The sequence below is a fragment of the Castor canadensis genome, chromosome 14 (genome assembly GCF_047511655.1).
Source record: "Castor canadensis chromosome 14, mCasCan1.hap1v2, whole genome shotgun sequence".
Taxonomy (NCBI): domain Eukaryota; kingdom Metazoa; phylum Chordata; class Mammalia; order Rodentia; family Castoridae; genus Castor; species Castor canadensis.
The window spans coordinates 25,835,327-25,854,885 of NC_133399.1; the positions used below are offsets into that span (position 1 = coordinate 25,835,327).

The 19,559-nt window shown below is 54.5% G+C and overlaps 2 protein-coding genes across 7 annotated transcripts in view; one reads left to right on the forward strand and one right to left on the reverse strand.

Moving 5' to 3' along the window:
* Nucleotides 1-19,559, forward strand: part of Dock6 (dedicator of cytokinesis 6) — a 47,575-nt gene that overhangs the window by 13,901 nt on the left and 14,115 nt on the right. For 3 of the 6 annotated variants that reach the window (XR_012441342.1, XM_074054049.1, XM_020181447.2), the window contains exons 9-30: nt 29-178; nt 1,834-1,914; nt 2,018-2,171; nt 2,311-2,438; nt 2,570-2,663; nt 3,173-3,335; nt 6,543-6,660; nt 6,741-6,811; nt 7,237-7,375; nt 7,456-7,557; nt 8,048-8,134; nt 8,343-8,574; nt 8,811-8,972; nt 10,136-10,299; nt 11,057-11,161; nt 13,480-13,572; nt 13,842-13,937; nt 14,347-14,487; nt 16,858-16,971; nt 17,243-17,413; nt 17,882-18,021; nt 18,110-18,279. Coding sequence is in view for 4 of the 6 variants with exons in the window: in XM_074054049.1 (XP_073910150.1) it covers nt 29-178; nt 1,834-1,914; nt 2,018-2,171; nt 2,311-2,438; nt 2,570-2,663; nt 3,173-3,335; nt 6,543-6,660; nt 6,741-6,811; nt 7,237-7,375; nt 7,456-7,557; nt 8,048-8,134; nt 8,343-8,574; nt 8,811-8,972; nt 10,136-10,299; nt 11,057-11,161; nt 13,480-13,572; nt 13,842-13,937; nt 14,347-14,487; nt 16,858-16,971; nt 17,243-17,413; nt 17,882-18,021; nt 18,110-18,279 (2,875 nt within the window). In the remaining 2 variants the exon portion in view is untranslated. Of the gene's footprint in view, nt 1-28; nt 179-1,833; nt 1,915-2,017; nt 2,172-2,310; nt 2,439-2,569; nt 2,664-3,172; nt 3,336-6,542; nt 6,661-6,740; nt 6,812-7,236; nt 7,376-7,455; nt 7,558-8,047; nt 8,135-8,342; nt 8,575-8,810; nt 8,973-10,135; nt 10,300-11,056; nt 11,162-13,479; nt 13,573-13,841; nt 13,938-14,346; nt 14,488-16,857; nt 16,972-17,242; nt 17,414-17,881; nt 18,022-18,109; nt 18,280-19,559 lie in introns of those variants that run through there. The other 3 variants (XM_020181439.2, XM_020181440.2, XR_012441343.1) reach the window with 3 other exon arrangements.
* Angptl8 (angiopoietin like 8) lies at nt 3,408-5,096 on the reverse strand. Its single transcript, XM_020181435.2, has 4 exons — nt 4,763-5,096; nt 4,404-4,565; nt 3,778-3,887; nt 3,408-3,660 (listed from the first exon to the last, which is right to left on the reverse strand). Exons 1-4 carry the CDS (start codon nt 5,057-5,059, stop codon nt 3,633-3,635), a joined length of 597 nt encoding a protein of 198 aa, XP_020037024.1. The 5' UTR covers nt 5,060-5,096; the 3' UTR covers nt 3,408-3,632.

The window sequence follows — 19,559 nt, forward strand, 5'->3', positions numbered from 1 at the left end:
ACCCAGCTGCTGCTACTCATGTCCTCAGATTTCAGAAAATTTCTACTTTGACCTGAACTCAGACTCCATGAAGGGGCTGCTTCGGGCCCACGGCACCCACCCCGCCATCTCCACTCTGGCACGCTCCGCCATCTTTTCTGTGACTTACCCCTCACCTGACATCTTCCTGGTTATCAAGGTGCCTGCTGGATTGGGCAGGTGGGGGGAGAATGGGGAACACCACAGGTTTGGTCCCTGCCTTTGTGGAATGAGACAGACATGTCACTGAGAAGGAGGATCCTAGAGGAACCCAGGGGAGACAACTGACCCAAACTGAATGGGGGAGAAATCATGGAGGGCTTCCAAGGAGAAGTGACAACCGAGCCAGACCCAAGGGTGGATGGCCCCAGGCCCCCAAGGCACACCCAACAGGCCAGAGGTTCAGGGTTACAAGTGAGACACTATTAGGAGGTTCATCAGTGGATGTTAAAATTTTTATTTTTTAATTTTCTTTTTTTGTTAATGTCAAAAAAAAACCCCTCTGGGCCTTGCACTTACCAGGCAGGAGCTCTACCACTTGAGCCATGCCCCTCCCCCCAGCACTTTTAGTTATTTTTTCAAGTAGGGTCTCACATTTTTGCCTGGGCTGGCCTCGGTCTGTGATCCCCCTACCTCTGCCTCTTACATAGCTGGGATCCTGTACAGACATGCACTACCGTTCATTGAGCTCATTGGTTGAGATGGGGTCTCACTAACTTTTAGCATGGGCTAGCCTCAAAATGTGATCCTCTTATCCCACTCACAGGTAGCTGGGATCACAGGTAATGAGGCACTGTGCCCAGTCCTTAAACATGTTTTTTGAGACTTGCTCAGCTAAGCAGTGCAGGAAAGACTAGTCGGCACATTCATTTGCGATTTTCTATTTCCGGGAGTGAGGTCGGGTTTCCTTTCCCCAAACCTTCCACTGTATTATGCAATGAAATGAATTGAGCTCCCGCGGGCAGGGCCTTTTCATGGTTGGTCGGGCTTCACAGGGTCAGGGTTAATATGGTCCCCATTTTCCAGATGGGGACACTGAAACAGTTTCAGGTAAGGGACGTGCCGGTCCTCCCACAACCCCTGTGTTGTTACGATGGAGTCCAGCTCTCATGACCCAGAACCATGATCCCTGTTTACACACTAACACAGGAAAAGTAGGAAAAGTAGATAGAGCTAGAGGCATAGCTTGGTGGTAGGATGCCTGTCCAGCATGTCAGGTTCCATACCTGGTGAGAGAGAGAGAGAGGGAGAGAGAGGAAGAGAGAGAGATAGAGAGAGAGAGAGAGAGAGGAAAAGTATCATTAGAGAAAGATATGCTGGCAGCTGGGCATGGTGGCTCCTGCCTTGAATCCCTGCTACTGGGGATATGTAAGTAGGAGGGTGGAGGTTCAGGCTAGCCTGGGCAAAAATAGTGGACCCTATTTGAAAAATGACTAAAGCAAAAAAGGCTGAGGGTGTGGCTACAGTGGCAGAGCACAGACCTGAGTTCAAGCCCCCCCATAACCACCAGAAATAAATAAGTAAAAATAAAGGTAGGCAGGAGCTTGGGGTTTGGGACCGGCCTGGAGGGTAGCTGCTGACAGGAAGTGTGCTAGAACTTGATCTCACGGACAGTGGGAGCCACGGGAGACACTGGAGTGAGAGTCCTAGCATGGCCTATGGGTGTAGCACAGTGACAGTGCCCTTGCCTAAAATGCATGAGGCCCGGGGCTGATCCCCAGCAGCAGGATGGTGGTGGTGGTGGTGGGGTCCGGCAGAGGTCCAGGAGGCCAAGGAAGGATGAAGGGGATCTCATTGGGCCCTCCTGCCCTGCAGCTGGAGAAGGTTCTGCAGCAAGGGGACATCAGCGAGTGCTGCGAACCCTACATGGTGATGAAGGAGGTGGACACAGCCAAGGTACGCGCGGGGCAGGGCGTGGGGGGGGGGGCGGTGCGGAGGGCAGGTGCGGGACCTGCAGGCCAGTTGCGGGGAGTCCATGGGGACGGGGCTGTCCCCACAGAACAAAGAGAAGCTGGAGAAGCTGCGCCTGGCCGCCGAGCAGTTCTGCACCCGCCTGGGGCGCTACCGCATGCCCTTCGCCTGGACGGCCGTGCACCTGGCCAACATCGTGAGCAGCGCGGGGCAGGCTGACCGCGACTCGGACTCGGAAGGCGGTGAGGGGCGGGGCCTCCCGAGAGGGGCGGGGCCAGCCGCGGGTGGGGCGCGCGTCCTCTGCTGGCGGATCGCGGAACCACACGTAAGTCGCGGCTCTGCCCCTCCACCTGGCTCTCAGCACCTCATCATCTCCCCTAGAGCGCCGACCTGCCTGGACTGAGCGCCGCCGTCGGGGGCCCCAGGACCGAGCAAACAGCGGGGACGATGCCTGCAGCTTCTCTAGCTTCCGCCCGGCCACACTGACTGTCACCAACTTCTTCAAGCAGGTGTCCTGCCTGCAGGGCAGAGGAGCTTGTGGGGAGGGGGACCCAGGGACTCTCCCCACCCCGTGTGGCCACATCCATCCTGGGGACTTCCAGCCCCTTGGCCCTGGCTTACAGGGACCCGCTCTGTGCAGGAGGCTGAACGGCTCAGTGATGAGGATCTCTTCAAATTCCTAGCGGACATGCGACGGCCATCATCTCTGCTGCGGCGCCTGCGCCCTGTGACCGGTTCGTGATGCACCTTGTAGACAAGAGGTGTTGCTCTCACACAGTCACTCAGCAAACCCACATTAAGTACCTATTGTGCTATCCGTGGCTGTGACCTCAATTCCCAACCTCAGCAGCAAATGCGAGCTAGAATAAGTAGGTCAGTGGGGGACATGGGCAGGGGGAACATGGATCTTGAGAGAGAAACAGATGCTGAAGGTAATTTTTTTTTTCTTTTGGTGGCACTGGGGTTTGAACTCAGGGCTTCACACTTGCAAAGCAGGTGCTCTACCACTTAAGCCACACCTCCAGTCCATTTTGCTCTGATTGTTTTGGAGATGGGGGTCTCAGAAACTGTTTGCCCAGGCTGACCTCAAACCTCACTCCTCTTGAGCTCAGCCTCCCTAGTAGGTAGGATTACAGGTGTGAGCCACTGATGCCTGGCCAGTGACTAGCAGAGCCCCAAATCTAGGCCACAGGGTGCCCCAGGCCAGGAGGCTCCTGGTGCAAATCTGTTCTCTCCTCCCTAGCTCAGCTGAAGATCGACATTTCCCCGGCCCCTGAGAGCCCCCACTTCTGCCTGTCCCCTGAGCTGCTTCATGTCAAGCCCTATCCTGACCCCAGGGGCCGGCCCACCAAGGAGATCCTGGAGTTCCCAGCTCGTGAGGTCTATGCGCCCCACACCTGCTACAGGTACAGCCTCGGGCCAGTGCGGCACCAGGGAGGGGGCCCCCCATTCTCACAGATGCATACAGACACGCAGGGTGACATGCCACTTTTCTGCTTTAATGCGGGGTGTGGTCACAAAGGGGCACATGTCTTTCTCCCACCCCTCCTCTCCTTCCTTGACCCCGCCTGCTCGTGTCTCTGCTCCATGGCCACAAGTCGGGTGCCCTGGCCGGCCCAGTGGACAGGCAGCTCCTCCCTGCACAGGGGCCGCGTGAAGCGTCCCTTGCGACGTGACTGGTCCTTGGTTCCCTCCAGGCAGGCTCAGGCTGGTAGTGCTGCTGTGTGGAGTCTGTGGAGGGAGATAGGGTTCAGTCAAGGCTGGGGGCACCTTCCAGCTGCCCTGTGCACCATCCCTCCGGATCCTGCTGCCCTGTGTGCCAGACACCCCCCCCCCCACCACACTCACCTTCCCTGGATCTGGCGCAGCCAGTGCTGCTGTTTCTGCATCTCTCGCCTCTGCCGCTGCACGTGGCCCGTGAGGGCCCACACGAGGTGGCTCTGTTTCTCAGCATGAGCCTGTGGGGTCACGATAAGAACCTTAGTGGGGGTGGTGGGGCTTACCTCCCATCCCCTGTACCCCCTGACCCTACTCAGGGTCCCCTGTTGCATCTGTGTGACTTGGCAATTCACTGACACTCTCTGGCCTCGGTTTTTCCCATCTGTAAAATGGGTTTTAAGGTAGGGCTTCCTTTCTGGGATTATGAACATCACGTGACTTGTGAAAGCAGCACCAGTGATACTTATGGAGGGCACAAGACATGCTGCTGGATACTCCAGTAATCAGCATTAATTGAACACCTATATGTGTATCCTGCCCCTGCACTGAGTCCCTGGCTTTACTCTGAATTCAATCAGCTGTTGCCCTTATTTACAAATGGGGAAACTGAGGTATGGGAAGGCACATGGGTTTTTTCCAGGGTCACTCAGGATAGAGGCCATAGAGCTGGGAGGTGTCTGTGGCTCAAGGTTCTGAAGTGAGTTCTGGCCAGAAATTCGGGTACAGATGCCTCCCCAGGACTGGGAGCCTCTTACCTTTAAGGACTCAAGCTCCTGGCGGGTATGGCCAAGCCAGGTGCCCCGTAGCTGGGCTTCTAGCCGCCAAATGCTGTCCCGCAGCTCTTGCTGGGCCTGGGCCACCTCCCCCAGCGTTTGGGCTGTGGCCTCCGCCTGCACTTGTAATGCATCTTCTTCTGTCTGCTCAATAGATAAGCAGGCATTAACAGGATGGCCAGTTTGTCCTGTTCACCCAGGACTTGCCTGATTTTATCACTGACAGTCTTCTGTCGCTGGACACGCCTCTATTCTGGGCTAACCTCAGCTGTTGGACCATCTACACATGAACTGTTTTTACACTCCTCTCCACCCCACAACACCCCAGCTGCAGTGCCCACCTGCATCTCCAACAAGCTTGTGCGAAGCTCCTGAGCTGCATCCTGGCCCTGGCTGACCTCAAGTCCCAGGAGCTCCAGTGCACGGTCATAGAGGCCCACGCTGCGCCCGGCCTCCATCAGCTGTGCGTCTGTGGACTTGTACACGCCATTGAGGGCCTGGCCCAGCTGCAGGGCCCCGTGAAACAGCAGTGTCAACTCTTCATGCTGTGCCGGCTCTGGGCCACCCGGGGGGGCCACTGGTACAGGCCGGGCCACAGTTGCCAGGGCGCACAGAAGGCACAGAGCAAGTGCGGGCATGGCTGAAGGTCTGGGAGGTGTGGTCACAGCACCACTGCCACCACCTTTTATGTCCCCAGCCTGCCATTAACCCCGGTCAATGGTTAACTGGCCAGCCTTGTTGCACAAGGGACTGGCGGATGCTTAATGGTTGCGTCAGGCAGATTTCTGCAGGGCCACGCTGGAATCACGCTGGCTGGGGCTCAGGGCCAACTGTGGGTTGGGGGCACTGGGTGAAGACAGGTCTAGTGAGGGACTCTGAGGCTCCACATGGTTTGCCTCAGTTTCCCCACCTATGTACAGACACAGTAGCAGTGACAGTAATTATAGTGAGGGTTCTATGAGCCAATGGTTTGCCTAGAGCAGTTGCAGGCTCCCTATAGATTCTGCTCTCCTTGTACCTTTCCCACAAGCCTCTGGTGCAGGGGGCTCTGTTGACCTGATTTGACAGCTGGGGTCATAGGTACAGGTGGCAGAGTTCTTCCTGAGGCTTCACAGTCTGACTCCAGGACCCATCTATGTTCTGGGTCATTGCTGACTGCCGTTTTACTTCCTGGATGACTATGGGCAAATGATCTGTAAAATGGGGCCAGGTGTGGTGGTCACACCTGTAATCCCAGCTACTTGGGAGGCATAGATGGGAGGATCATGGATCAAGGCCAGCTGGGGCAAATAGTTAGCAAGACCCCATCTCAACCAATAAGCCATGGTGACACACTTTGTGATCCCAGCTAGTGGGAACCATAGGTAGGAGAATCAAGGTCTGAGACCACCAAGGTCTTGGGGCCTGGCTCAAGGGTAGGGCGTCTTCTTAGCAAGCACGAGGCTCTGAGTTCAAACTGTGCTACAGCCTCCCCCTAAAAGCAAATGAGTTATTTTACACTGAGTGCTTAGACCAGAGCCTGGTACACAGTAGGTGCCACATAAGTGTTTGGTGCAATGATTGTCTTCGTGGTTATTTATCATCGATGTTGTTATAAAGGTTGAGCTGGAAGGCACCATGCCCTCATTATACAGATAGGGAAACTGAGGCACAGAGGGAGCTCGGGACTTGCACAAAGCTTCCCCTAGGGAAGGGAGGCAGTACTTGGATCTCATCCCCAGCTTCCAACTCTGGCCTCAGTTTCCCCATCTGAGAAACAGGCCTCATAACACCAATGGTCTTTCCTGGGGGGGAAGGGCAGTTAGGCCTGGGTGACAGGTCAGCCTTGACTGATGGCCACCTGGACCACCTTCTTGGAACTCTGACCCTCAGCGCCCATCTGGTCCCTGCCCTCTACCTCCTGTGCTCCATCTGTGTTTTGGGGGTGGTTGTCTGTCCCCCACCCTCTGCCAATCACAGATCCCACCTGTCACCTAGAACTGCCACTCACCCTGCCCCTGATGCCCCAGCCATGTGACCCACTTTCCCATGACTGTGTCCCTGGCCTGGCTGGTTCTGGCAGCCCATATGCTCATGTGGTGGGTCCCCTGCCCCTCTCACCCCGCTGCTCGCTGTCCCCAGGAACTTGCTGTACGTGTACCCGCACAGCCTCAATTTCAGCAGCCGCCAGGGCTCTGTGCGCAACCTCGTCATCCGCATCCAGTTCATGGCGGGCGAGGACCCCAGCCAGGCCCTGCCGGTCAGTGGCTGTGCCCTGCCCTGGGGGAGGTGAGGGAGGGGACATGTCTGGTGGCTCCCTCATGTCCCCAATCCCCCCAGGTCATCTTCGGCAAGTCCAGCTGCAGCGAATTCACCCGCGAGGCCTTCACACCAGTGGTCTATCATAACAAGTGCGTGGGACAGACAGGAATGGCAGTTTAGAGGGGAAAGCGAGCCAGGTGTGGTGGCAAATGCCTGTAATTGTAGTATTCAGGAGGCTGAGGCAGGAGGATCGAGTTCAAGGCCAGCCTGGGCTACATAGTGAGACCCTATTGCAAAAAAAGAGAAGCTGGGTGCTGGTAGCTCACGCCTGTAATCCTAGTTACTTCAGAGGCTGAGCTCAGATAGATCGTGGTTTGAGTCCAGACCAGGCAAATAGTTCTCAAGACCCTACTGGTGCACAAGGTGGGGTCAAGGTAAGATTCCAGAGGGGCATGGGCTCTGGTTATGCTAGTGAGGGAGGCAGAGCCAGGTATAGTGTGGCAACAGTGGTAGACAGCAAAGCAATCAGGGGCCATCTCGGCCCCCTAACTGACCCCCGGCTCTGCCCTGCCAGGTCCCCTGAATTCTACGAGGAGTTCAAGCTACGACTTCCAGCCTGTGTGACCGAGAATCACCACCTGCTCTTCACCTTCTACCATGTCAGTTGCCAGCCCCGGCCAGGCACGGCCCTGGAGACGCCCGTGGGCTTCACGGTGAGCCATGTCGCCCCCTCGCCTTGCCGGCCCCCTTCCCCAGGGCCAGATCCCCTGACCTGACACCTGTCTCTCCCCAGTGGATCCCGCTGCTGCACCATGGCCGCCTGCGGACCGGCCCCTTCTGCCTCCCGGTGTCAGTGGACCAGCCCCCACCCAGCTACTCTGTGCTCACACCCGACGTATGTGCCCGGACCCCAACTCCTGTGCCCTGTCACCTTTAGCCCACCTTCATCAATGCACCAGACCCATGAGCACCCCAGCTGCCTGCCTGACTTCCATCAATGCCCTGGGGGCCTGCTCACTCCATCCCCCACCCCACAACTAGCCACTGTTGGGGGACAGTCACTCTCCACTGCCCCAACTGAGGTTCACATTGCCCCTCTTCCCTTCCAGCTGCTCATTAATGTCCCAGAGGTCTTGATATTCCATCACTCTCAAGTTCAAGTTCACCCCCATTCTCTTATTTCCCCCGAGAGCACGTGGTTTCCAGCCTGCCCTGTGGACCCTCTTAGTCCATTAGGACTAGGCTGGGGGCAGGGTGCCCAGCTGCTCCCTTAGGCTGGGCTGTGCTCAGGCCATAGTGTCGCAATGGCCTGGGCTACCGCCCCATGGTGGCCTGATCGGTGGGGGAGGGTCAGGCAGTGCCCACCTGGTGCCTCTCTCCCGCAGGTGGCGCTGCCGGGCATGCGCTGGGTGGATGGCCACAAGGGCGTGTTCAGCGTGGAGCTGACAGCTGCGTCCTCTGTGCACCCCCAGGTATGGGGTGGGGTGAGAACTCAGGAATCCAGCCCTGCTCCCCTCCTGCTTGCACTAGGATTGGGCAACAGTTGCCACTGGCCAAGGGAGGTCTGGCCATGGACGTGACTTTGGTCAGCTGCGCTGGACTCTTGGGGAGGCTGCTGACTCAGGTGGGGGTGGCGTTGCTGAACCTGGAGTTCTGCTCACCCCATGTTCCCCCACCCAGGATCCCCACTTGGATAAGTTCTTCACCCTGGTGCATGTCCTGGAGGAGGGGGCCTTTCCCTTCCGGCTCAAGGACACCATGGTGAGTGAGAGCACTGTGGAGCAGGAGCTGCGTACCAGCCTCACCACGCTGCGCCTCGCCAGCCCCGAGCCCCTGGTGGCCTTCTCCCACCACGTCATGGACAAGCTTGTGCATCTGATCATACGGCCCCCGGTCATTGGCGGCCAGATGGGTGAGTGGGTGTGGCCTCAGACCTCGGTATGCCCGTCCAGAAAGTGACCCTGACTCCTCCCTAGGGCTCGTTTCTCTGGCCTCAGTTTTCCCCATCTGAAAAATGGCCACTAGTCTCTTGTACCCAGAACAAATCCTCACATGAGTTCCTGAACTCTCATGTGCCTCCCTCTGGAAGGTGAGTGGGGAGGTACAAGGCCTTGGGCCCTAGAACTTGACCTCTGCTCTGCCCGACAGTGAACCTGGGCCGTGGAGCCTTTGAAGCAATGGCCCATGTAGTCAGCCTTGTCCACCGGAGCCTGGAGGCGGTCCAGGATGCCCGTGGTCACTGTCCGCTGCTGGCTGCCTACGTCCACTATGCCTTTCGCCTCCCTGGCACTGAGCCCAGCCTCCCAGGTGGTAAGTGTTGGTGAAAAACCCTGTGACACAGGAAAAATCTAAGAGGAGAACAAATCAGGCAAAGTGAATCAAATGTGCAAAGGCCCTGGGGTTGCATAGGCTGGTTTTGGGCAACTTGCAAAAGAGGTAACATTTCACCTACTTTATGCCCAGCCCCAGGGGTGTGGTCTCCATTCACTTAACTGGCAGCTGATTCAGCCAGTCAGTAAGTATCTTCAATAGCTTGGAGCTGGGGCTCAAACTAGGCTGCCAGGATTTGAATCCCTGCTCTGCTGTCTATAAGCTCTGTGGCCCTTGGTGAATAACTTCACCTCTCTGAGCTTATTTTCCCATTTGTAAAACTGAGATTGTTGGGGTTAACAGTGAGGACAGCCACGTTAAGATCAGACCCCCACCCCCTTGCAGGTGGCTTACTAGAAACTCCCCACCCAACCCCAAAGACTGACAAAGGGACAGTTGTTAACCTTTATCTCTGGATGGGTGCCAAGGACAGTTGAGCAGACAGTAACCTAACTACAACTTATCTTTCTTGGTTGCCCAGCAATGGTATCCCTTAGTGACCTTCCTGGTACTTTGCCATTAGCCCCCTATACCTAGCCCAAGCCCGTGTGTGGCAGTGGGCTCCAGCTCTCTTGCTGGGGTCTCCCTCCACAGCGCTCCTGCCTAGACAATAAACCCTGTACTGGTGTTTGAGCGTCTCTCTGCCTCTTCCATGCCTCATATTTTCTAACAGGGATATTAACAGTATCCACCCCATACCTCCTGGGGATGCTTGTAGTCATAAGTGACAGTAATCTGTACAACACGTTTGGTATGTAGTAAGTATTCAGTAATGTTGGATTTTGACTGAGGTAGCTTAATGATAGGGCACATGCTTAACATATGCAAAGCCCTGGTTCCATCCCCAGCACCACATGAAAACAAAAGAAAGGTGGATTTTTCATTTATTAAAAAACAATAAGCACTAACCCATGTGTGGGAAGCATGTGAGCCTCAACATTACTGTGAGGCAAGAGCCATTTTCATACCTATTTTACAGATGGAAACCTGGAGGCTGAGGAAAGGAAAATGACTTCATCAAGAGCTGCCAATTAGGAAGGGGTTTGGGGCCAAGGACGGATGGCAGGCGGCTAACCCTATAACCCTATTCCCTCTCTCCTCAGGGGCCCCTCTAGTGACCGTGCAGGCTGCCACACTGGCCCACGGCTCTGGCCGCCCCACAAGCCTCTACCTAGCCCGTTCTAAGAGCATCAGTAGCAGCAACCCGGACCTGGCCGTGGCCCCTGGCTCTGTGGACGACGAGGTTTCCCGCATCCTGGCCACCAAGGTAGGACGAGGGGGCCATGGCTTCCAAGTCGGCTGATGGAGGACGGGAATTGACCAACACCACAACTCACAAGAAGGCTTGCGTGGCCACAGGCGGTGGCTGTCATAGCCTGAGGGCTGTGGTCAGGCTGTGTACCGGGCTCTGCACTCCGTGACTGGCCCGAGGACGGGGGCGGGAGCTTGATGTGGTGGTAGGGGAGTGTGTGCGCCACGTGGCGGGAGCCTAGGCGCTTGTACCCCGTGCGCATGCGCAGCTGGATGCGCAGGAACAGCGCATGCGTATTTTGTGGATGGGGGGCCCTGTAGCCGTTGCGCATGCGTACTCGTATGCATAGGCAAGTGTTGCCCATGTGCGTACCTACACAGTTGCGTACACATATGTACCCGGTTGCGCATATACATGGGTGTGTAGTCATATATACTTCATGTATATATATATGCAGATACATAGACACACGTACCCCCTACACACTCTTACACCCTACTCACGGACGTACACAGGTTTACCCACATCCCACGTGCATATAAACATGGGTGCATAGACACGTGCACCTCATGTTCATATGTAATGGGTTCATGTGCGCATGCACTCCGTGGACACACACAGTGCGTGTACGCGTGCACTTCACGCACTCATGCACGTGATCACACTCTCCAGCGTGGCCCACAGCCAGTCCAGTGCAGCGCCAACGCTCAGTGTCTCGTGCTGCTTTTGTGCCCTCCACCCAGGACGCTATCACTTATCTGTGTATCTCCAGGGCGTCGATCGCTCACACTCCTGGGTGAATTCTGCTTATGCTCCGGGAGGCAGCAAGGCTGTGCTGCGGCGGGCGCTCCCTTACTGCGGGGCTGACCCCAGACAGGTGCCCTCCCTACCCGCGTATGACACCACCTCAGCATGTGCTCCTACCACTTTCCTGGCTGCAGCCCACTAACCCAGAGAGACTGCCTGAGGGAGGCGGTGGACCCCTCTTGCCTGTGGAATCTGTGCTTTAGGACTCCCTGGATCACCTTAACAGGCCTTTTGCTGCCACCACCTGGGCTGGGGAGAGGGGCTCAGTGGTAGAGCGCTTGCCTAACATGCACCACAAAAAGTTAAAATTAAAAAGAAAACATAGGCCACAGCCTGCTCAGAGACAGAAAGCCCTGGTGTGGTATGCAAATGGGATGTAAAAAGTATGCAAATCATCACTGCCCTGCATGGCCTGTTCCCTGTCTTTCATCTACCTCTGTTCAGGGGACTCTCAACTGTCCCCTTGGCACCAGAAACTTGGATGGTGCCAAGGGTACAGTATTGGACTCCCAGGGATCCCCACCCTTTTTCAGACAAAGGGCTCCTCCCCAACCCTGTCCCTTCCCAGGCACCGCTGTGGGGAAGGACTTTGCCTCGGAACAGACTTGGGTTCAAGTTCTGCTTTGTTGAGGCCTTGTCCTGTGTCCCAGGCAATCAGCTGCCTGTCTCTGAGTCTCCATTTCCCCATTTATAAATTGAATTTATCAGCAAGGCATAGTGGTTCACGCCTGTAATCATAGCACTAGGGAAGCTGAAGCAAGAAGACTGTGAATTCGAGGCCAGCCTGGGCTACATAGTGAGACCCTGTCTCAAACAAACAAACAAAAGAAACAGAACAGGGTGCCACCTTCCCTCTAGGTGATCTGGGGTCCTCTCCAGAAAAGTGACATTTTTTGCTGGGACCTGAAGGATAAGATGGGTATGGTTCTCAGCATAGGGACAGGCATACAGACTGGCACCAGGTTCAGGAGAGCAGGTGATAAGAGGGCTGTGTCCTACACGTCAGGCCTCAGGCCATGCCAGCTTGGCACCTTATCACCAGAACAACTTGAACCCATGTGAAGGTCCTGGGGGAACTGTTAGCAACACAGGTAGGAGTAGCTTGGGCAGGCCTCTCCAGGATTACTGGGGATCTGGAAGTCTTGGTTGATAGACCCTGCCTGACCCTGTCCCCTAAGTTTTTTCTTGTTTCTGTTTTTGATGGTGCTGGGGATGACCCTAGGGCCTGCAGCTTACTAAGCAAGTGCTCTACCCTGACCCACACCTTTAGCCCTTTTGTTTTTTGGTTTTTGACAGAGTCTCCCAAACTTTGCCTGAGTTGGCTTTGAACTCTTACTCTTCCTACCTCCACCTCCCAGGTGCTGAGATTATAGATGGGAGCCACTATACCTGGCTCCATCTCATGCATATTGGAGAGCCAGGGCTAGACTGGGGCCATGGCAGCTGAAAGGTCTTCAAGGCCCAGGGGCAGTGCCAACTCCATCAGTGGACCTCCTTTCCTGGCCAGGTACCTCACCTCCTGACCAGCAAAGGAGTTGGGGAGAGTGGAGCTTGAGCCCTTCCTGTACCCATTTCACAGATAAGGACACTGAGGCCCCAGGAGGCCCCAAGGAGGGTTGGAGCAGGGCCAGGCCTGGAACCCGGGGCTCTTCTCACCATCTGACCACCCTTCATCCTCCATCTTCCTACTCTCTGTCCCTTCTGACTCCCACACTCTGTGTCCTCATCTGTACTCACACTTACTTCTGATCACACATGCTTCATCAATTGTCTACATTGGTTTCATCCACTCCTTTGGCCATCTTTTGTTCATGCTCTTTGATGCTCCACCCATGTGCCATTCCCTGACCTTTTTTGCTACAGGTCCATATGTGCACCTTTCTTTCTTTGTTTTTTAATTTTTGAGGTTCTGGGAGTGGAACATGCTCAGCTGGTACTTTACCACCGAGTTACACCCCCAACACTTGGCTTTTTGAAACACAATCTCAGTCTCACTATGTAGCTCAGGCTGGTCTTGAACTTGAGATCTTCCTGCCTTAGCCTCCTGAGTGCTGGGATTACAGATGTACACTACTAGGCCCGGTTTTTCTCTTCTTATAGAGCCACTCACGTGATCATGGGGCCTCAAGAGGTCCCACCTCCAAATACCATCCCCATGTGGCTTTGGGGATTAACTTTCTGACATGTGAATTTTTGTAGGGAATACATTCAAACCATGGCACGCATCCACATGGAGCATTTTTCCCTGTCTGTGCTAACCCATGTGCCCCCTGTGGACCAGTCCTTCCTTCTTCGTGTGGACTCCTTTCTCTCTCATCCACATCATCGCCACCTCGCCCACATTAACTCTTTTCGCCATCCCATCCTCTTCATTCCATCCCATCCTAGGCCATCGACCGCAGCTCTAGCCGAGCCTCTTCCTACCTCGAGGGTTCCTCCTCGGCCCCGCCGGCCACCCAGCCAAGACCCACTGTGCACAAGGTAGTGGAGGGTGGGGGATGGGTGGCTCGATTTTTGTCCCGGGCCCCAGCAAAGGGATCCAGAGCTCCTCCCCGCAACCGGAGTCAGCTGGGTCTGCAGACGCAGGGAACAGGCACTTGGACTCCTCTTGTCCCTTCTTCTGCATGGCCTCCTGCTGCTCCTACACGCCCCCCACAGCCCTTCAGCTGTATCCTCCCTGGCTGGCCCTCCCGTAGGGGTGCGGGAGGCGGTGGCGCCTGGCTCTCCGTGACCCCTGTCCCTCCCCGCAGCTGCTTCACGAGGAGCTGGCTCTGCAGTGGGTGGTCAGCGGCAGCGCGGTTCGTGAGGCCGTCCTGCAGCACGCGTGGTTCTTCTTCCAGCTCATGGTGAGAGCGAGCTCCGGGGATCCCCCAGAGAAAAGCCCGGATTGCGCCTGACACCCCTAGCACTGGCCTCAAAGGACGCTTACAGGGCCGGGGTGTGGCCCATTGGTTGATCACTTGCCTAGCAAGTGCGAGGCCCCGGGTTCCATCCCCAGCATCACCAAAACCCTCTTAGGTAGAGATGAGAGTCACCACGGACCCTCGGCCTCAGGCCCCGCCCTCTGCCCCGCCCACAGACTTCTTAAGTCCCTCCCACTCGCTCCTGCTCTGCCCATGGTTTATTCAAGCCCCGCCCACTCCCCAGAACCCCTTATGTTCACCTTCCTTGCCGCTAAAGCCCCGCCCCTTCCTGCAAGGCCCTCAATTCCCAGCCCATCAAGCCCCGCCCCAAGCCCGCTTGCTCCACCCCCAGGTGAAGAGTATGGCCCTGCACCTGCTTCTGGGCCAGCGGCTGGACACGCCCCGCAAGCTGCGATTCCCTGGGCGCTTCCTGGATGACATTGCGGCCCTAGTGGGCTCTGTGGGCCTGGAGGTCATCACCCGGGTCCACAAGGTGAGGGATTCTGGGCCTCAATGAGGGAAGTGGCCTGAGGGGAGGTATGGAGCCAGCCAGGTATGGGTGCCAATCCTGCCCAGTGTACCCTTGCTGCCAGACCAGGGATCCCGTGTGCAGGATGAGTCTGTTCATTCACAGTCTGTTTCCTGAGCACCCTGTGCTGGTGAACAGCAGTAAACCAAACAGACCAAACTCTTCATCCTTGTGGAACTGAGTGTGAGGCTGAGCTTAACAAGGAGAGGGAGCAATCTTTGGGGAATGTCTGCCTAAAGGCAGGAGGAACAGCCCATGCAAAGGCCCTGGGACAGGACTGTGCCTAGGCAGTGTGGCTGGAGTAGAGTAAGCAAGGGAAGAAACAAGTGAGAACAAGGAGGTTATAGGACTGACCCATTAGCTCTTAGCACAGTGCTGGTACCCAGTAAGTGCATAATAAATGGATGTCGCTATTCTGAGACCAGGCCCAGGATAATCAATTCCAGTCCCCCACAGGGGTAAGGCGGAAATAATAGCATTCATGGAGCATTTATTTAGCACTTACTGTGTATCTAGGTATTTCGGATGGATTGTATCTTTAAATTCACACAGTCACTTGTGAAGTTTTTTTCTCCATTTTACTGTTGGGGAGTGACTGGGTAGTACCACACAACCAGAAAGGAATGGAATGAGGATCTGAATTCAAGCCCAACTTCGCTTGGGAGAGTGGGACTTAATGGGGAACCAAAAAAGCATGTTCCCTTTAGACAGGGGCAACCTTCTGTCAGCTCCAGACAAGCAAATCCCTGCAGGAACTGTGTCTTCTGAGGCCAGCTTGTCTGATTTTGAAAGAGAAGTGGAATTTCAGGATTAAATGGGAACACTCCAGGTTTTGGAAATACCAGTCTGACCCAGGCTGGTCCTTGCACAAAGCCGCTGACCTCTGGGCTGGTTTAGAAGGTTTTGACCTTGGTTTACTGGAGCCTTCTCAAGGTCTGACGTTCCCAGGGGGTCTGGTTTCCCAGACTATGAAGAAACCACCCCCACAGCAGATCCCAGGGAGGAGGAATGCTACAGAAAACCTGTGCATTGCAGCCACCAATGGGACACTGGTGATCGTCCACTGGAGTTTCATTCATTCCCTTGACATTAACTGAGCACCAACTGTATCAGGCTCCATGTTCAAGGCAGACCTTCTGCCTATCCCTGTGGATTCAGAGTCTAGGTGCTGAATGTATTTTGTTTCTTTGGGGTTGCTGGGAATCAAGCTATAGAGTGGCTGACAAGAGGACAAGGGTAGAACAAGGCTACCAGCCAGGACTCAGTATGTATAGGCCTCCTTTCTTGTCCTCACACTTCCCCAGCATATCCTGCCCCAGGGCTTTTGCACTGACCATTCCCACTACTCAGAATGCATTTCTCCCTTTAGCCTTTTGTCATGCTTAGGGAATCCGTGGAAATATCTCCCTGTTTTATCACCTTTGAACACACAGTATTATCTACAATTCTTATTCTTTTTTCTTTTGTCAGCACTGAGGTTTGAACTCAGGGCCTCACACTTACTAAACAGGTGCTCTTACTGCTTGGCTACCCTGCCTGCCCTTTTTTGTGATGAGTTTTTTTGAGATAGGGTCTCATGATCTATTTGCCCAGGCTGGCTTTGTACTGTAATCCTCCTGATCTCTGCCTCCTGAGCAGCTAGGATTATAGGTGTGAGCCACTGGCCCCCTGCTAAAATTTTTGCTTATTATCTGTCTCTCTCCCCCACAAGAGCCAGTTGGACAGGCAGCAGGGTGTGTCTGTGTCTCATTCACAGGCCTTCGTATACAGTAGATGCTCATCAAATGATTGCTGAGGGTGTATCAATTAGGGCACAAATTAGGGGTGCTTTAGACAGAATCAATGTTTGTTTCTGAACATAAGGAGGCTACAGAGACTCCAGGGTGTTTCTGGAATGCCATCGTTCACCATGGTTCTGGCTGCATCAGGGGTTCAAACAACAGGATGAAGAAAATCCACTCCTTCCATTTAAGTGGCCACCTCATTTCCTCTCAAATCTCATTGGTCAGAATGTTGTCATGTGGCCACATTCAGCTGCGAGGGAGGCTGGGAAATGTAGTTTTGCCAGCTCTGAACTCTGGACAGAGTGTCAAGATCCTAGGGGAGTCAGTAATTCAAATCTAAATGAGAGAAAAAGGAAAAAGCACCTGAATGAAACATGGGGGAGGGACAGAATTCAGGGAGGAGGACCAGGAAGGAAGGCTGTGGGTCCCCAGACCCTGGAGATGAAGGTGTCAAGTAGACCCAGGGCTCTGAGGCAATCATGCAATCCATGGTGGTTGCTGGGGGCCTTGGCAAGAGCCAGGAGATGACTGACAGGCCCTGTGCCCCCAGGATGCGGAGCTGGCAGAGCGCCTCAATGCCAGCCTGGCCTTCTTCCTCAGTGACCTCCTGTCCCTAATGGATCGGGGCTTCGTCTTCAGCCTGGTCCGAGCTCACTACAAGCAGGTAGGCGTAGGTGTGGTCACTGATGTATGTGGCTATGGTGGTGGATGATGGAGGGTGTGTAGGGCGGATGATAGGGGGCAAGGTGGGTGATGTGGAGAGGATGTGGCAGGCATGGGGTGTGGTGGGTCATGGGGAGGGTGTGGCAGAAGATGATGTAGGTGTGGCAGATGATGTGGACATGCTGGAGTGTGGCAGATGAGGTGACAGGTGATGGGCACCACAGGTGGACAGAGCAATGCTGGCATCACCACTGACCATGCCTCCCCTGCAGGTGGCCACACGGCTGCAGTCGGCCCCCAACCCAGCGACACTGCTGACCTTGCGCATGGACTTCACCCGCATCCTATGCAGCCATGAGCACTACGTGACCCTCAACCTCCCTTGCTGCCCCCTGTCGCCCCCGGCCTCGCCCTCCCCCTCCGTGTCCTCCACCACCTCCCAGGTAGGCTGCCATCCATTTCTGTCTTCCTTCCTTGACCTTGGACCACACACTTTCAGCCTGTCTAGGTTCCCTCATCCCTTTCACAGTGGGCCACTATGCGGGTAGACTGACCTTTGACTTTTCACCTTTGAACCTTCACCCCTGGTCCCTCATTCTCAGCAGTTTCCCAGGAGGAACAACTTCTGACTTCTCATTCCTGAATCTCTCTCTCAGAATATAGTCCATCTGCTGCCTCTCAGTCTCCTGACTTTTGACCCCATGCCCTGTCACCTCACAGATGGTTTGACTCTCTCTCACCTCTGACCTTTAACTCCAGGCCAGCTGTCACCTCCAGATGAATTAACCCCAATGTCTCTCATCTGGCTCTTGAAACTTAACTTCAGTCTGTTCCAAGATGGCTTTTCTGGGAATCTTTTACCTTTCACCCTTGACCACAGGCACCCCAATTTCTTCCCCAATCCTCTGCAGAGCTCCACCTTCTCCAGCCAGGCCCCAGACCCCAAGGTGACTAGCATGTTTGAGCTGAGCGGGCCATTCCGGCAACAGCACTTTCTAGCAGGGCTCCTGCTGACAGAGCTGGCTCTGGCCCTGGAACCTGAGGCCGAGGGGTGAGCACAGGTCCCGTCCACATCCAGGGCAGGTGGGATGGTCTAGGAGCCGTGTGCACTCCATGCTGAGCACCCCATTACCCTACAGGACATTCTTATTGCACAAGAAGGCCATCAGTGCCGTGCACAGCCTGCTCTGCAGCCACGACACTGACCCCCGCTATGCTGATGCCACCGTGAAGGCCAGGGTGGCTGAGCTGTACCTGCCGCTGCTGTCGCTTGCACGGGATACACTGCCTCGGCTACATGACTTTGCTGGTCAGGGGGCTGGGGAAGGATGGGGTCACATGATCTGGGGGCCTGATAACACAGGGCTGGAGAGGCAAAAGCTGGGCGAACACTGGGTTAGCAGAGCAAGTTCAAGTTCTACCAGGGGGCCCTTCCACCCAGTAACCTCTCTGAGCCTCAGATTTCTCACCTGTAAAAATGGGGACAGTTGTAGATTGCCACACCCTCCCCCACATCCCACACCATACCCCCACATGGTTATAGGTGAAAAGTTGGCACACCATCAGCCTACAGTAAATGAGAGGGATTATTATGGCATTTGATACCTTCTGAAAGGACCGAAGGAGGGGAAGGTGTGGCACCTCCAGGTAGGAGCAAACTTGTAGCTCTGTGATCGTTTATTCGTTCACTGATTTATTTAGGAAACAGTCCTGGGCAGCTTTGAGGGTCAATATAGGACAGAGGTTGAAAGCACAGACTTGGGATTTGTGGATTGATATTTTTCATCAGTACTGGGAAATTCTCAGCTGTTATCTATTGAACTTTTTTTCTGCCTTGTTTCTCTCTTCTCTCCTGGACTCCAATTACACGTATGTTGGACCTTTGATCATGTCACACATCTCTTCTGTTTTTTCTATTCTTTTTGCTTATGGTGCTTCCATTGGGAAATTTTCTGTTCCCTTGTCTTTGAGGTCACTAACTGTGCCTTTTCCTAGCCCCATTCATGGAGTTCTTAAGTTCACATATATTTTTCATTTGTAAAATGTCCAATTTTTTTTTTTTTACAGATTCTAATTATGTTGAAATTCTCCATCTTTCTTTGTATTTTTGCCTTCTTTTCCTTAGATTTTTATTTTAAAATCTTTATTTGGCAACTTCAACATGTGGTCACCTATATGTCTGTTTCTCTTTTATCCATCCCATCTTCCTGCCTCAATACCTGTCTTGTAATTTTTTCTTCTGTTTTGGATGTTGTATAAAAAAAAAATTACAGGGCTGTAGGTGTGGCTCAAATGGTAGAGTGCCTGCCTAGCTAGTGTAAAGCCCTGAATTCATACTCCAGTACCAAAAAAAAAAAAACAGGGCTGGGACTGGAGACATGGCTTGAGTGGCAGAGCTCAGTCTACCTTTTGTTTCAGAAGTCTCCAGGGCAACCCATGTCAGTACCCCAGCTACTTGGGAGGTTGAGGCAGGAGAATCACTTGAGCTCCGGAGTTTGGGACCAGCCTGGGTAACACAATGAGACCCCGTGTCAAAAAAAAAAAAAAAAAAAAAGGCTCTAGGGAAAGTCCTTTTGCGTATCTGTCACC

Coding starts and splice junctions, on each gene's coding strand:
- Angptl8 (XM_020181435.2), bottom strand. CDS start 5,059: ATGCCCGCACTTGCTCTGTGCCTTCTGTGCGCCCTGGCAACTGTGGCC. Junction 4,566..4,762: donor CAAGCTTGTTGGAGATGCAG/GTGGGCACTGCA, acceptor TCTATTGAGCAG/ACAGAAGAAGATGCATTACA. Junction 3,661..3,777: donor CTGCGCCAGATCCAGGGAAG/GTGAGTGTGGTG, acceptor CTCCCTCCACAG/ACTCCACACAGCAGCACTAC.